Below are 15,682 nucleotides of genomic sequence, written 5' to 3' on the forward strand. Positions count from 1 at the left end.
ATAATAATTAAGTATTTTGTTAGAAGATAATGATTTTATCCTAATTATATTTTAGATTTTTTATATTTAAAATGAAATGTTTATCCAATATTTGATTATGTTTATCTGTAGTTAGTTACACAAATTCAAATATGGAGTTTTAATAAGTTGTAGTTATACATTATTTACTTGTAATCTTGAATTTTAAGTAATATGCATCAATAAACAATATTTTATATATAAAAAATAGTTTGTAAGAATTTTTGTCAAATATTTTATAATATAGTATAGATATTTAATATAGATATCGCTAAAATAGAATAATGTAGTTGAATTTAATTTTTAAAAGATTTTTGACTTTTAATACTTATAACTCTCAAAATAAAAAAGTTGAGTAATTACATTCGTAGTCCTTGTGGTTTGTTGGTTTTCTTTATTACGGTCTCTCAAACATGTTTAAAACATTGTTCGTCCCTGTGGTATAAAAAAACGTATGCTCTGAGCCCTTTTCTATAACGAATTTTGTTAACTCAGTTAAAAAAGTGTATAATATATGTTAGAGAGAATTACAGTTTTAGAAGAAGCTGTTTGTTTATCTCTTAATGTATTTATTAAGAGGCAGCCTCTGAATCGCTAAAAGATGAATTTTGTTTGAAAAAAAAAATGTCTGCATCTTAATGGTTTTAAAACCTTCTGAATAATTTTGTATCATGAGTCTTCCTTAACTATTCAGCATTCTAATTTCATTGTAAACAATTAATGAACAGTTATATTTCATTTTGCACTATATCATGAGAGTCTCTCAATCATTCTGCACTATATCATGAGAATCTCTCAATCATTTTGCACTAATCATTAATCAATTGTCAAACAAACCCTTAGTCTCTATGGGTAAAAGACAAAAAATAAGAAGCTAAAAAATACAAATGGGTTAACAGAATCTTTTTAATTTCGTTAAAGGAAGTACAAGGGATATCAGGGGCGTAGTCAAACAAATCACATAGCACAGGGACCGGAATGTAATTTCCTTTAAAAAGTTTTTTTTCTCTGGACTGGTCATGGAGCTTTTTCCGTCTTCCGGGGGTTCTCTGTCTCCAAGTGTGATTCATCGTCTGCTTCAACGGAGGCTCTAGGGTTTTTCTTCCTCACCTTAAAATTCTCTACACATTGATTTCCGGCATCATGAAGAACTAAAGGGGATGGAACTAATTATTTCGTCACAGGAGGTTGGTATTTCTCTTCTCTCTAATTTATCTGTTTTTAGCATTTGAAATTAAGATTCACAGTTACAAATTTGATGTTTTGTAAGGCTTCGGAGGGAAAATATATTGAGTTTGCTTTTATTTTAACTGTTATTTTTTTCTTTCAAAATGTGCCTTCATAGAGCTTTGAGTGTCGTACCGTGCTTGATGTGCCCTAGTCTCTGGTATACTCTACTCGGCATGAGGATGAAAAATGGCCTACTTTGTAAATTTATAGTTGACACTGATTCTGATCAGTTTCAAGAAAATTTTGATAAGTTCATTTATTTTGATAGCGAACTATTCAAGTTCTGAAAGCAAAATTGATGTGAATATGTTTATACAATTTTGCATTCTCCATTTTGGAGTTGATCCTCATTTCTGCTTACTTAAGTAAAGGGGAATTATAGTCAAATTCTCAATCTTTTTGTATCATATTAAGGATCAAGTCGAATAAGATGGAGAGGGTGATTCTCCAGTTTTTGTGATGTGGAAGAGAAGTGAAGTAGGTAGCCAAAAGAATGGTCAACGAGGAAACTACTTCAATGGAAGTGTACTAATTTTAATGAAAAAAATAATTTTCCTGTATCGAATAAAATTGCTGTATAGCTTCGTGACAAAATCCAGGTAGTATTCATTGAAAACCTTTGATTACTGAATTGTAGTCTATTTCGTTGGATGGGATGATGGCGGGAGTATTAATCTTCTTTTGTGGAAATTGTGACAGGCAGATGGATCTTGACATTTGTTATCACTATTTAAAAGCATAATAATTTTCATTCTAGTTGCATTATATAAATGGCCATTGGAATGTTTAAGTAAAAGGATAAAATTGTGTGTCCAATTATTTCATAATAAAAGAAACGAAGATGGTATCAAACAGAATGGTGAAGAGAGGAAAAGAGTATAAACGAATGAGCACTAAAAATTCCTGTATGTAATTTGTTGTGTTACTTTATGCAAAAATTCAAGTTGATTTCTTTCCCGAACAAATGCGATACTTGATTTTATGGCATAATGCAATAGATTGAAATGTCATAGTTTTTTCTTTATTTCTTTTTTGGGATGGAGGGAGTATTCACCTTCCATTTGTAGATAATATGGCAGATATATGGGCTTTTTGACCACCCTTATAGATTATTGTTATTTAAAGATAATTTCCTATTTGATATCTTTCATGAACTTGCCCAACATATTTCAAGGGTTGCTTGTTTCAATCGAAGATATTATATGATTGTGATGGTTACGGTTATGCTAAGATTGCTGTTTTTTGTTCTGTTGCTCTAGGTTAATGTATGTCAGACCTGTGGTGATGAAGGATACACCAATGCTTTTGTTTATTGCGTCAAGTGTCTGGACTTTGTCATTCATAGGTATACATCATTGTTGTGGTTTATCTTTTTTACAGTTTTCCCTAACTATTGCTGTGAGCTCTTGTCATGCCAAGCGCTAATCAGTTTGTCATACATGCGGTTTTGGCACCTTAATAACGCAACCAAAATTTGTCTTATCTCTGTACCAAGTATAAAAGGACCTGGTTCCAAACATGGGATCACAAAACCAACCAAATGGACCCAATAAATCCCATGTATAGGTAGTCGCCCCTCCTAAGGATATACACATACATTACCTATCTACCCTAAGGGTAGAGAGGTTGTTTCTATGAAGACCCCCGACTTGCAAAATAAATAAATAATAAAGAACCTACAGGTGAGAGTGCGTGCAAACAAGCAAACAGAAAAAATGCATCAGGGCAATATGTAAGGGAAGTAAGATATATAAACAAGGGAACAGAAAACACAAAGTGTAGTAGACAGCTACAACTACAAGAAGAAAATCTAAGACTAGTGGATCACACAAGTAGAAACAGTAGCATTCATGTAAGGTAGGAAAAACTAAGACAACCGTTTATTAAACGTAAGACCTATGCTGTTATTGCGGTCAAAATACAAAACATCAGTCATGACCGATATTCGATATTTCGGTTATATCGGTGATACATCGGTCCAAAATAGTGGTTAATATAATATTTCTTAGAATTATATATATATATATATATATATATATATGCATCCATAAACATATCATATGCATTAATTAGTGTTTAGAAATATAGTTTCAAAGTTAAAACATCACATAAACAATTCTCACAAAACAAAATAGGAAAAGTGTTCAAAAACAAGCTAATCGCAAGTAATAGGTTCAGCATCCAAGTCAACATCATCTAATACGTTGACTGGTTGACCAAATAAAGAAGTCAGACCGTGTAGATGAAGGAGACCGAGAAGAGAAATAAGTGTGAACTGTGAAAGAACCCAAAAGAGAAGAAGCGTGAATTGTGAAGAACAAGAGAAGAAGCGTGAGAACTAATATATGTGTTGACTGGTCGACCAAATAAAGAGGCCCAAAAAACTAAGCCCAACATGTAATAAAAAAAGCCCAAACATTTGCCTTATAGAAAATCGGTATATCGGACTGATTTTTCCATCAAAGTATTGGTGAAATATCGGCGATATTATCGGAACCGATATTTTGACCGATATTTCACCACTGATATTTTTCCAGAGACCGATATCCGATATATCACCGATAGCGTAAGACCCTGGGACCCTAACTGCCACAACACTGCCCCTCTTCCTGTCTCACCTTCAGACGACTACAAACTCCCCTCCTCCCGCCCGTACTACCAACCCTACCTTTTGAGGTATCCTTTGATTCCCAATGTTCACCTAAAGTACCCTTCTTCCCTCGTCCAGCTCATTCCCCCACAAGTCCAAAATTTCATTACAGGTTAAATCAGGTGGAATGAAAATTCATTCCCATTTTCATTTCATTTTCATTTCCCTCATGAACCAAACAGCTCTTTATTCTTGATAGATTATAGGTCTCCTCTCACTATGCGATATTCATTTCTGCCATTCCGGTTATAGGGAATTAATTAAAGGGGTCATTATATCATAGCTTGGAGATCATTATAAAAAAATTCCTTAGAAGTTATTTTGTGCCACCAAAACATTCAGCCAAATTTCGCTTTGACACTACATTGCCTGATTGTTAATATTTCCATTATAAGATCAGTTAGTAATTTGATTAACTAACTAATAAATGCATGGAAGCATGGATATAATTAAATATAATAAGTAAGAAAATGGTTTATTCATCAGATTGATACATTAAAGACAAATTTTGCTTCATAAATTCCAATATGCAAGTCAGACAAGTCAAATGTTTTTTTTTTTAATTTCTGAATTGGCAATCATTCACATAGCATTTAAAATTTTGAGTGGCCATAGAACCAGGAAAGTTGGTGGAAAGAGTTTTAGTGATAGCAAGTAGTTGGTGGCATTTTCTGCATGAGTGACTTTTGCTGTTAGAATTGTCTTTTGTTTCATGAAGGGAAAGTAATAAACTTGCGGCATGCACAAAAAAGTAAAAGCGAAACACAATTCAGAGCTCCAACATTGTTCTTTCTGTTTTGTTGTTCTTCAGATACTGCTTAAATGTAATGCCGACGACATTCAATGAGCGTGTCCTTTGGTACTGTGAACACTGCAAACCAACAGTTGGAAATCAGGTTACTTCACCCGAAGTTAGATCTTCACGATCCCAGAAAGAGGAAGCTGCAAGTTCAGGACAGGTAAAATCAACCAATCATAAGAAGAAACAAAAGGAAAGGGATATTGCTTCTATAATAGCAGGGACAGTGGTCGTTAATTGTCAGGAAAGCACTACAGAGCCTGAGGCTGAGTGCATCCTACCAACAGATTCTCTGAAAGAAGCATCGATGAAATTGAACTCGAGACATAAACGGATCACTTCTTCAAAGCCTGGAAAAAGGAAAAAGATTGCAGCTCGATTGGATGCTAAGAAAAAGGAACATAAGCTTCGAAGTGGCCTGAAAACTGAAACTCAAAAGGCTTGTACAAAGATGGCAGATTCAGTTAAGCATTCTAAGAATCGTATTCATCATACAGCAAGCAATTTGAAGAATAACAAAGGTGTGGTTGACTCTTTAGATGAACAAACACATGAATCTCGACCGTCCCAGCCACCTCGTGGCCATAAGAAGCTAAGTTCTGATTCCCCGTCCATGAAAGAGGAGTCGGATAAAACTACCAACCATGAATGCCAAGCGGAAAAAGCAAACAAGCTGCAGACAAAGCAAGACATTGTTTTTAATCTTTCTCAATCAGCAGATTTTGAAAATAACGTACCTTGTGGACAACCAATCATTGATCCAGTATGGAGGTAAGGATTTTGATGATCTATTTATTTGCAATAGTTGAACATATAATTAGGTCGTCCGTCATTTGTGTTCATGTGAACTGCTGTATGCTTCATGCAAATCTAAATGGCCAAGGAGAATGTCTGAATACTGATGCCGGATGTCAAAAACTTCTTTTTTCATTTGAAATGAAGATTCTAATGTCTGTATGTCCATATTACCCTTTTGAATATGCTTACGATTTCAGTTCTATTTATTGTAATCAAAGAACATATTCTTTGAAACAGACCAATTGCAAACAGTAAAACCCTACAGTAAATGGATGCATTTACTCAGAACATGATTTAACTTACAGTAACAGATGACGAATCAAGTTGTACCATAATGAATGTTACCACGATTATTTTAGACATATAGATGACTTCTTCTTATGTGTTGCTTATTCTCTCAATGTTGGTAGGGGGAGCTTTAGTATTCTTGACAGAGATTATGATCTATTTGAAGGTTTTGTTGCCCATTTATCAACCAAAGCTTGTGATAAGGTTTATAAAGAAGCAAATATGCTGCCATCATTGCTTCAACTAGAAATGCACCCCAAGACTGTTCTGTGGCCAAAGAGTTTCCAGGAGTGTGAGCCATCTGATGTTAATATAGCCCTCTACTTTTTTCCAGGAGACCAAATGTAATGCATCCCAACTTCCCATGATTTATTTTGTCTTTTTAATCTTTTTCAATTAATTGTTTCTTTACTATATTCAAGTTCTGAAGCTTTTGTTGGATTCAGAAATGAAAAGGACTTTGATCACTTGGTCATAGACATGATGGATAAAGGTCTTGCAATGAGAGCCATGGCCACAAATGCAGAGTTATTGATTTTCACTTCTAGAGTTCTGCCTCAGCTTTTCTCGAGTGAGTCCTTGAAGATACCCTACTTTAAATAATATGAACTATTTGTTTATTAGGCTTGAGATCAAATGCTTTTGCAGGATTTCAAGGGAAGTACTATCTATGGGGGGTTTTTAAAGCCAAAAAGAACGGATCTAGTTCGGTGGCAAGTCATAATCTTTCAGTTGTGAATAACAGCGATAAACATGATCTGACAAAAGGCTCTCCAAATGAAGTGTTCGATGTAAAAGCAGTCCTGACGAAGGTGAAAACGTTGGATTCTCACAGTCCTCGAAGTCCTTTTAGCAATAATGGTATATCCCTTTATTACTTATTTCAAATCTCTCCATATAACTTGTCTTATACTGGCATTTCTAATGGGAAAACAATGAATATATTTGTCAAATTTACCAAAGCTATTATCCAATGTTAACTTGTCAAATTTACCAAACAAGCCCTATATATCCCACCCGGATGTGGGGTCTTGATGGGGTGGCATGTACACAGACCTGGTTGCCTCCACCCAAAAGAGTTGAACAATTATTTCCTTTTGAAGACCTCCGGCTTGTGCAAAGTGTGTGAGAAAAACAAAAATAAAATAAAATAAAGATTGAAAACAAGAAAGGTTGTGCTAAACTTTGAAAAACAGGTTAGAAGTAAGATTCAGTATTGAAACATAAAAATTGGGGCAAGAAAACATAACAAGGGTAAGAATACCTACACACCCGTAGCGTAACCTAGTGGTCATGAGGCATATCTGCTAACCCTACCAAGCTACCCTCATCCTTCCTCCTGGCTAAGCTAGTTATTGATCCCCGCTCCTAGTCTGCTACCCTATTGTCTTTTCAGAATTGTTATCAATGAGCCCGTTTGTATATGAAGAAGTATGGTATTTGTGTGAACTAAACATAGTGAGATGTGTGGCAGGTGAGAATGGTGTTGATATGGATCCAGAATCTGGAGATTGAACAGTCTTAAGAGTTTGGCAACATGAACATAGCGTACATGAACCTTAACATAATTTGGTGACAGCTCAAATGGTTGGAGGAAATGATGAAAAATGTAGTTATTGAAACCAAGATCCCTGATGCTGTCAACAAGAACTATATGACTGTAAGTTTCTTGTACAGGTTTTTCTAACTAATAACCAATCATCTGTTGCTTTACTGTTCTTTATTCTCAAGTTTGATTAAAGTTCATAGCATACCATCCGAGGTTGTAACATTTTAACGGTAATCCCAGAATAGGGGTAGGTTCTTGAGAACAGCCTGTCCATTGTGAACCGGGGAACCACCTAGAGTTTGCCACACATTCATCATGAATGTTGTAACAAATTAACATCTATTATTCATGATGAATAGGCCCATATGACACGCTCTCAATGGTTCCCCGCTTCTTAATGGAAATGAAGTTATCAACCGAGCTTTCCTCTACTATAATAACATTTCAACCTTTTAGAACGTCTTCTTATTCTTTTATAGTTCTTGTCCTTTTGTTCGATTTCAACTTTTTCAAGATACCAAACATAAACAAACATGGAAATCGTATTAGTTGGATCGATTATTGCTGCAAATGAGAGTTGGTAACAGATCTACATATGCCGATTATGGTGGTGTAAATTAATCATTATTAATGATGATCATGTGTTTAAACTTAAACTTTAATAGCTTAATTACATGAAACCCTAATTGTAAACTTGATGATTATCATAAACTTAATATTAATCTTGCAATAAGTAAAAAAATATAACCTCCAGACATTATGGTATTGATGTTATTTGTCATGTGATAAAGAGACTGATTCAGTTTCTCCCTCATTGCAATCCAAAATTTATTTAGAATCTTAATACTTCAGAGGCCGTTTATCAAATGTTTACCGGGTCATTTATCTTATCGGGTGAGCATGACAAGGACCAAGAATCTTACTCGATAATAGGTACGACAACAAGGTAAGTGGGGTTGTGGCTCTTGTTGGTAAGCATTTACCCAATGAACATTTGGTAAACAACCCCTTGGTTTTGAGTGTTTGCTTACAAAAAAGATTATGACTTCAATATTTTGATTATATATGGTTGAAGGAATCATATTTGAAAACACGAGTAAAACGTCGTATAAGTAAATTGATTACTGAGATAGATGTAGGTTCATACGAGAATGATACCTATTTAAGAAAATAAGAGAATGGCCAAATTATGTATAGAATCACATGTGATTTTACATTAACGGGCAAAACAGTGTGCGACAACCCTATGGCCGCATGGCAAGGTCGCATGATTGACATGATTTTGTACCTGATGTTAGTGTAAAATCACATGTGATTCGACCATTCTCTTATTTTGTTACATAGATATCATTCTCGTATGAACCCAACTCTACTGAGATAAGTATAAAAGTGCTTACTGCTCTCGGACTTTACTATACTGGTTATCTTATCTGATTTGGGAGTCGTAATAATCTCTTTCAAAACATATTCAATTACTTGTAAAAATGCTCTAAATGCTTCCAACTTTTCTATTTGTGTACAAAGGCTTATACAATTTATATTATTACATGTCTACTAAGTAATAAGTTATTGATAAATACTATAAAAGATAATGTATTGCAAAAGGAATTTTTAGAAAAAGGAAAGTATCACTGTATTGCATTGGGCCCAAAGCAACTCCTTTTTATAGGATCCCAAACCCATTGCACAAGAAATCTCCTTCCTTTCACTCCATTCAGATTATATCCATTTCCCATTTTGTCCTTGTAAACATGCCCCACAAATCCACCACCCGCGCCCGACCCATATACCCCTACGCATAAATCTGCAATCTCATCTGGGGCGCTTGGGTCATTCCCGGCGTACCAAGCATTCACAAACGGGTTGGTTGACACCTCTGCTAGCTCGTGAGCAATTACACTTATCATTCCTTCTATTCCTGGATCCCCATTTGGTGCACCCATGATGTTCTTGTTACCGCTTGGCATGCCCGAGTATTTGGGCCATGCAAACGGGTAGGCACAAACGCCGGGGCATTGTGCTCCACTGTCACCTACCCAAGCATAAGGCAACGTGGCACCCACAATAGATGAGAATGTAAAGTAGTGAAATCCACACACGGCCCTACAAAAATCTTGGACCTGAACATCAGATGATGTTAGCACAAGGTATAAACCATTATTGTAGTTAAGAGGTAGCGGTCTATACAATGTGTCGAGTGAACTCTTGATCACTGATTGGATAGATAAACGAGTGAGGAACTTCCCATGAGAGTATCTCGAGTCTATGAACTCTCCCGAGAGACTAATGCTCTCAGTAATGTTGGAGCCGGTTTGATCAGTGTAAAGACGGACTGTTTGCCACCAGTCGAAGGTCGAAGGAGAGACAGAAGAGGACGATGAAAGGGAATATAAGAAGTCTTTAATGGTGGATTGGTCCTTCGGGTTCCAATTGCCATACCAAATGATGTATAGGTTTATAGGAGATGTAAGGATAGGACCCATATGGTATTGAAGATCTAAAAGATTAGAAGAGCCCTCATAGTTCTTGGTTCCTTTGAATTGATTGCTTTGAGCATTTGAAAATCTTGCAAGAAATGAGAAGCATATGAAAAGCAAATGGCAAGAATGAAGCATATCTTGCACTTGTATGGGCTTGTGGTTTTGGTGCTTCTATGCTTTACCAAAACCTTGTTATATAAGGACAAAAGAAGGTTGTAGGTCCCTTATTGTAATGTCTTTATATATGGTATAAAAATATTGAATTGTAAATTTGAAGTCCAATTAAGGGCATGTTTGTTGGCGGCTTAATGAACTTAATACAATTTATCCGATCAGGTACACATCACTGTTTGAAAGTCGTTTAATGTTTATAGAAAGTGGCTTATTCAGTAAGCTTCTAGGAGGAGTTTTATACAGAAAAATCCAAGTTTTTTCTAGCCTATCTCACTCAATTAAAAAAACATGCAACACCATTTATGAAAAAACTATGCCTAATAATAGCATTTATAATTTATACAGACATATTAATCTATACATATAACTTTACTCATATAAAAATTAACGGAAAACCAACTAATGATCCAAGGATGATTAGGGATCCTAACATACGATGGTTATAGATTCACAATGGTGTAAAGTTGCACTTAAAAAAGTAATAATACTCCTTTTTCACTTTACTTGGGATGTGAGTGGTTTGGTCGTTTTACTTGATTATTAGGTTGGACAATGCATGCATGTTTGCATAATTCATTCACATGTATCTTTTTAAGAGTAAAAAGTAAATCATTTAAGAATATTTGTATTTTTTTTAGATAAATTGAATTAAAATAAAACATACTTTATTAATCTGGATATCCAACTCGCTATGGGAGTCGACTAATCTTAGGACGAGCACTTGCTTTGTAGGTAACCCAAAGTCACCGCATTTGAACCTTCGTGGCCATAAGAGGATTTTTGTTTCTCTTTGGATTTGAACCTGAGACCTTCAGACATTTTTGACCTTTGAAACCCAAGCTCAAACTAATCAGAAATCACTCTTGTGGTTGTGTTTTTCTTAAGAGTTTTGATAAGAATGTATTGTTGATAGTTTTCTTTTATATGTTATTCTTGAATCTTGTATTGTTCTCAATGTTTTTTTAATTTCCAAGTGTAGGAAAAGAAGGTGGAGGAAGATGAGTGATGAAGGAAGAAGGGGAAAAGATAAAAAAGGAAAATAACCTCATGATTAGCATGTGAGAGACATTTTTATGATGTTTGTTTTTTAAGATGTGTTGAAGTATGTAGTTTTATTTCACTTCTGATTGATAAGAGGTGGTGCTGAAATTTGAATTAACAAGAGTGTTTATTTTTGTAAACTGATAAATGTCTGAATTTGTTTAAATTATCTATATTATCCATTAGAACATTATAACGTTGAATTTATAGATAAATTTATACAACTTCACATATTTATTCATCATCATTACAAAATTTACATCTAAACTATATAATTAGCATTCATTTAAATGAAAATATGTCATTGACGGTATTTAACACATTTAAATCTTATTAAAATACATTGATCAAGGGAGGTGAGAATCGATTTAGTAAGGATCGATTGAATGAAAAAGATCGATTAAGATTAAATGATTGAGAAACACTGTTGTTGAAGGTCTGGAGAACAATAAGAGATAAATAATAGGTTGATTTACCTCTTACCAGATAAGAGGACAAGAAGACATGAGTTCCTTTGAAAATTTGGAAAAAAAATAGTCTAAATGACCCTACTTTTTAACGAATCAGATTAAAAGACTGATAAGAGCTTTTTTTTTTAAGGGAAAAGTCTAAAAAACCCAATTGACATTAAGTTCTTGGATAATTTTTTTGGAACAAATAAGTCATTTGACATTTCAAAACATGTTAAATATCTTCCTGGACTTTCTAAAACCTGTTATATACATTCTTATGACCTATACAACTGGTTAATGTGGTAAAATAATGAAAAAAATCTGGAAAAAAAAAACCAATGGACTTTCATATTTTGAGCGATTAAGTCCCTAAACATTTTTTGACCAAATAAAATACTTACATATATAAAATGAAACAAATATACCAAAAAAATATTTACACAAAAAAGCACTTACATTTAAAAAGATTATTGATGAAACTTATTTTAATAAAAAATAAAATATATTCTGTCAGTGATTTTTCAAATTAAAAAAAAAGATTACCGATGGAATTTATTTTAGTTTTTATTTTAGTTACAAATAAAATATATTTTATTGGTGATCTTTTAAATTAAAAAAATAGAAAATAATTTGATTAAATTACTGACGGATTAACGATAAGATTTAACTAAATACATAATTAATTAAAATTCGTCGCTAATCCTTCGTGAAATGATATCACCGACAAGATTCAAGCACGATCTTTCACACTTATTAACATGTTACTTTGTTAGAGTCTGACGGTGGTCAAGTTATCCATCAATTAGATATAAGTAACCGATTCATATATACTAAAGAACACTACCGACGAATTTTAATCGATTATTTATTCAGTTAAACTTTATCCTTAATCCGTTAGTACTTTAATCAAATTATTTTTTATTTTTTTAATTTAAAAAATTATGAACGAAATAAGTTTTATTTATAATTAAAATACATTTCATTAGTAATACTTTTTAAATCTTTTTTAATTTAAGAAATCATATATGAATATATTTTATTTTTAATTAAAATAAATTTAATTAGTAATTCTTTTTAAATCTTATTTTAATTTGAAAATTACAGACATTATATTTTTTTATTTTTAATTAAAATAAATTTCATCAATAATATTTTTTGAATGGAAGTGCTTTTTTGGTTTAAAAAATGTTTAGAGACTTAATCATTCTAAATACGATAGTTCATTGGTTTTTTTTTTCCACTTTTTCATTATTTTACCATATTAAACAGTTTCATAGGTCATAAAGATGTATCTAACAGGTTTTAAGAAGTTCAAAAAGTTATTTAATAGGTTTTAAAAATGTCCAAAAACTTATTTGTTTTAAATAATTGTCTAAAAACTTAATCATCCCAAACACTAAAATATATTATGTTTTTTTAGACTTTTCTCTTTTTTAAAAAGAAGTCCTCAATGTATGGCTTTTAACGTCTATTAGGGCGCCAACATGGTGGGTGTAAGAAAATGGAGACCATAAGGTATCTGACGTAATACCGAAATTCGAGTAGCAATTCTCACAGTTTTAGTAAACAATGAGAATGATTTATGTAATTTATTCTTTGTTTATATCTATACTATTTATACTATATTATAAAACATTTGATAAAAACTTTTAAAAATATTTTTTTATGCATAAAATATTGTTTATTGATGCATATTACTTAAAATTCAAGATCACAAGTAGAATGTGCATAAGTACATCTTATTAAAACTTCATGTTTGAATTCGTATAACTAACTGTAGATAAAAATAATCAAATACATGATAAAATTTATTTTAAATATAAAAAATATATAATATAATTAAGATAATAATTGAGTTCTAACAAAATACTTAATTATTATCTTAAATAAATTATTTTATTAAACCAAAAATAAATTAGTTCATTTTTAAAATTCAATTAAATCATAGTAAAAAGTTGAATTAAAGAAATTACACAGAAAAATACTTTTAAATAGTTAATTTGATACTAATATCGCTTATTTTTATCAAAATTTTATAATATCTTCAAATTTATATTTCATTAAAAAATAAAAACATTTTTTTTCTCAAAACCACCACTACTAGAAAACTGGCCATTTCTGGCAGACGGAATCCGCCGGTAATTTAACGGCGGAAACCAAAAAAGTCAACATATCATTGACTCCCACCCATTTTCGGCGGATTTTCGGCGGAATTCATAAGTATGCACATTAATCTTGAATTTACATCTAATCTTCTCTCATTACCGGAGGATAATTACATATTTTCTTAAAAAAAAGAATTAACAATTTCCGGCGGACGATTAAATATTTTTTTGATTTTTTTTAAACTTTTTTTGGCAGATTTCCGGCGGATAATTAAATATTTTCTAAAAAAAATTAACAATTTTCGGCGGATTTCCGGCGGACAATTAAATATTTTTTTAATTTTTTTTAACCTTTTTCGGCGGATAATTAAATATTTTTTTAAAAAAAGAAATAACAATTTCAGGCGGATTTCCGGCGGACGATTAAATATATTTTTAAAAATTTTTTAACTATTTCCGGCGGCTAATTAAATATTAAAAAAAACGAATTAACAATTTCCGGCGGATTTCCGGCGGATAATTAAATATTTTTAAATTTTTTTTAACCATTTCCGGCGGATTTCCGGCGGATAATTCAATATTTTAAAAAGAAAAAGAATTAACAATTTCCGACGGATTTCCGACGAACAATTAAATATTTTTAACCATTTCTGGCGGATTTTCAGCGGATAATTAAATATTTTAAAAAGAAAAAGAATTAACAATTTCCGGCGGATTTCTAAATATTTTTTTAAATTTGTTACCAATTTCTATTAGGCTTTAATGTATCGTATTGAACTTTAATGGATTGTATTGGGCTTTAATGGATCCTATTGGGCTTTAATTGATCGTATTGGTCTTGAATGAACCATATCGAGCTTTCATGAACCATATTGGGTTTTAATGTAATGTATTGGTCTTTAATGGAACGTATTGGGCTTTAATGGATCGTATTGGGCTTTAATGGAAGTATTGGGCTTTAATGAACCGTATTGGGCTTTAATGAAACGTATTGGGCATTAATGGATCGTATTGGGTCTTTAATGAAATGTATTAGGCTTTCATGAACCGTATTGGGCTTTATTGAACCGTATTTGTCTTTAATTGAACGTATTGGGCTTTGATGGAATGATTGGGCTTTAAAGGAAGTATTGGGCTTTAATGGAATATATTGGGCTTTAATGGATCGTATTGGTTTTTCATGAACCGTATTGGGATTTCATGAACCGTATTGGGCTTTAATGAACGGTTTGGGCTTTGGTGGATCGTATTGATCTTTAATGAACCGTATTGGGCTTTCATAAGCCGTATTGGGTTTTAATGAACCGCTTTGGGCTTTAATGAACCGTATTGGGCTTTAATGAATGGTTTGGGCTTTGGTGGATCGTATTGGTCTTTAATGAACCGTATTGGGCTTTCATGAACCGTATTGGGCTTTAATGAACCGTATTGGTCTTTAATTGAATGTATTGGGCTTTGATGGAACGATTAGGCTTTAATGGACCGTATTGGGCTTTAATGAACCGTATTGGGCTTTAATGAACAGTTTGGGCTTTGGTGGATCGTATTGGGTTTTAATGAATCGTATTGGGCTTTGATGAACCGTATTCGGCTTTGATGAACCGTATTAGGCTTTGATGGACCGTATTTGGGCTTTAATGGACTATATTGGGCTTTAATGGACCATATTGGGCTTTAATGGAACGTATTGGGCCTTAATGGATCATATTGGTCTTTCATGAACCATATTGGGCTTTAATGAACGGTTTGGGCTTTGATGGAACGATTGGGCTTTAATGGAACGTATTGGGCTTTAATGAACCGTATTGGACTTTAATGAACCGTATTGGGCTTTAATGAATGGTTTGGGCTTTTGGTGGATCGTATTGGGTTTTAATAAACCGTATTGGGCTTTGATGAACCGTATTGGGCTTTGATGAACCGTATTGGGTTTAATGGACCGTATTTGGGCTTTAATGGACTGTATTGGGCTTTAATGGACCATATTGAGTTTTAATGGAACATATTGGGCTTTAATGGATCGTATTGGTCTTTCATGAACCGTATTGGGCTTTAGTGAATGGTTTGGGCTTTGGTGGAACGTATTGGGCTTTAATGG

The 15,682-nt window shown here is 33.0% G+C and overlaps 2 protein-coding genes across 4 annotated transcripts in view; one reads left to right on the forward strand and one right to left on the reverse strand.

Moving 5' to 3' along the window:
- The first annotated feature begins 1,089 nt into the window (after nucleotides 1-1,089).
- On the forward strand, nucleotides 1,090-7,765 carry LOC112513325. 3 transcript variants are annotated; one of them, XM_025119557.1, is made up of 9 exons: nucleotides 1,090-1,205; nucleotides 2,508-2,593; nucleotides 4,710-4,857; nucleotides 4,942-5,468; nucleotides 5,906-6,127; nucleotides 6,230-6,354; nucleotides 6,432-6,644; nucleotides 7,258-7,316; nucleotides 7,365-7,765. In XM_025119557.1, the coding sequence occupies exons 1-8, from the start codon at nucleotides 1,179-1,181 to the stop codon at nucleotides 7,296-7,298; spliced, it is 1,389 nt and encodes a 462-aa protein (XP_024975325.1). In that variant the 5' UTR covers nucleotides 1,090-1,178; the 3' UTR covers nucleotides 7,299-7,316; nucleotides 7,365-7,765. The 3 variants fall into 3 exon arrangements, with proteins under 3 accessions (XP_024975325.1, XP_024975324.1, XP_024975326.1); XM_025119556.1 differs by having other exon boundaries at nucleotides 4,710-5,468; XM_025119558.1 differs by lacking the exon at nucleotides 2,508-2,593 and having other exon boundaries at nucleotides 1,110-1,205; nucleotides 4,710-5,468.
- A 1,161-nt stretch (nucleotides 7,766-8,926) lies between these two features.
- Nucleotides 8,927-15,682, reverse strand: part of LOC112512914 (protein EXORDIUM-like 7) — a 7,585-nt gene continuing 829 nt past the window's right edge. Inside the window, exon 2 of the mRNA XM_025119042.1 lies at nucleotides 8,927-9,983. Within this exon, the coding sequence (XP_024974810.1) occupies nucleotides 8,961-9,983 (1,023 nt within the window). The 3' untranslated portion in view covers nucleotides 8,927-8,960. The remainder of the gene's footprint in view (nucleotides 9,984-15,682) is intronic.

Source organism: Cynara cardunculus (genome assembly GCF_001531365.2).
Source record: "Cynara cardunculus var. scolymus isolate 2C chromosome LG 5, CcrdV1, whole genome shotgun sequence".
In the NCBI taxonomy this organism is placed as follows: domain Eukaryota; kingdom Viridiplantae; phylum Streptophyta; class Magnoliopsida; order Asterales; family Asteraceae; genus Cynara; species Cynara cardunculus.

Excerpts from the sequence above, each read along its gene's own strand:
- LOC112513325 (XM_025119556.1), top strand. The coding sequence starts at position 1,179 with ATGGAACTAATTATTTCGTCACAGGAG. Across the intron at positions 1,206-2,507 it reads TAATTATTTCGTCACAGGAG|GTTAATGTATGTCAGACCTG; the intron begins GTTGGTATTTCT and ends CTGTTGCTCTAG. Across the intron at positions 2,594-4,709 it reads CTGGACTTTGTCATTCATAG|ATACTGCTTAAATGTAATGC; the intron begins GTATACATCATT and ends GTTGTTCTTCAG.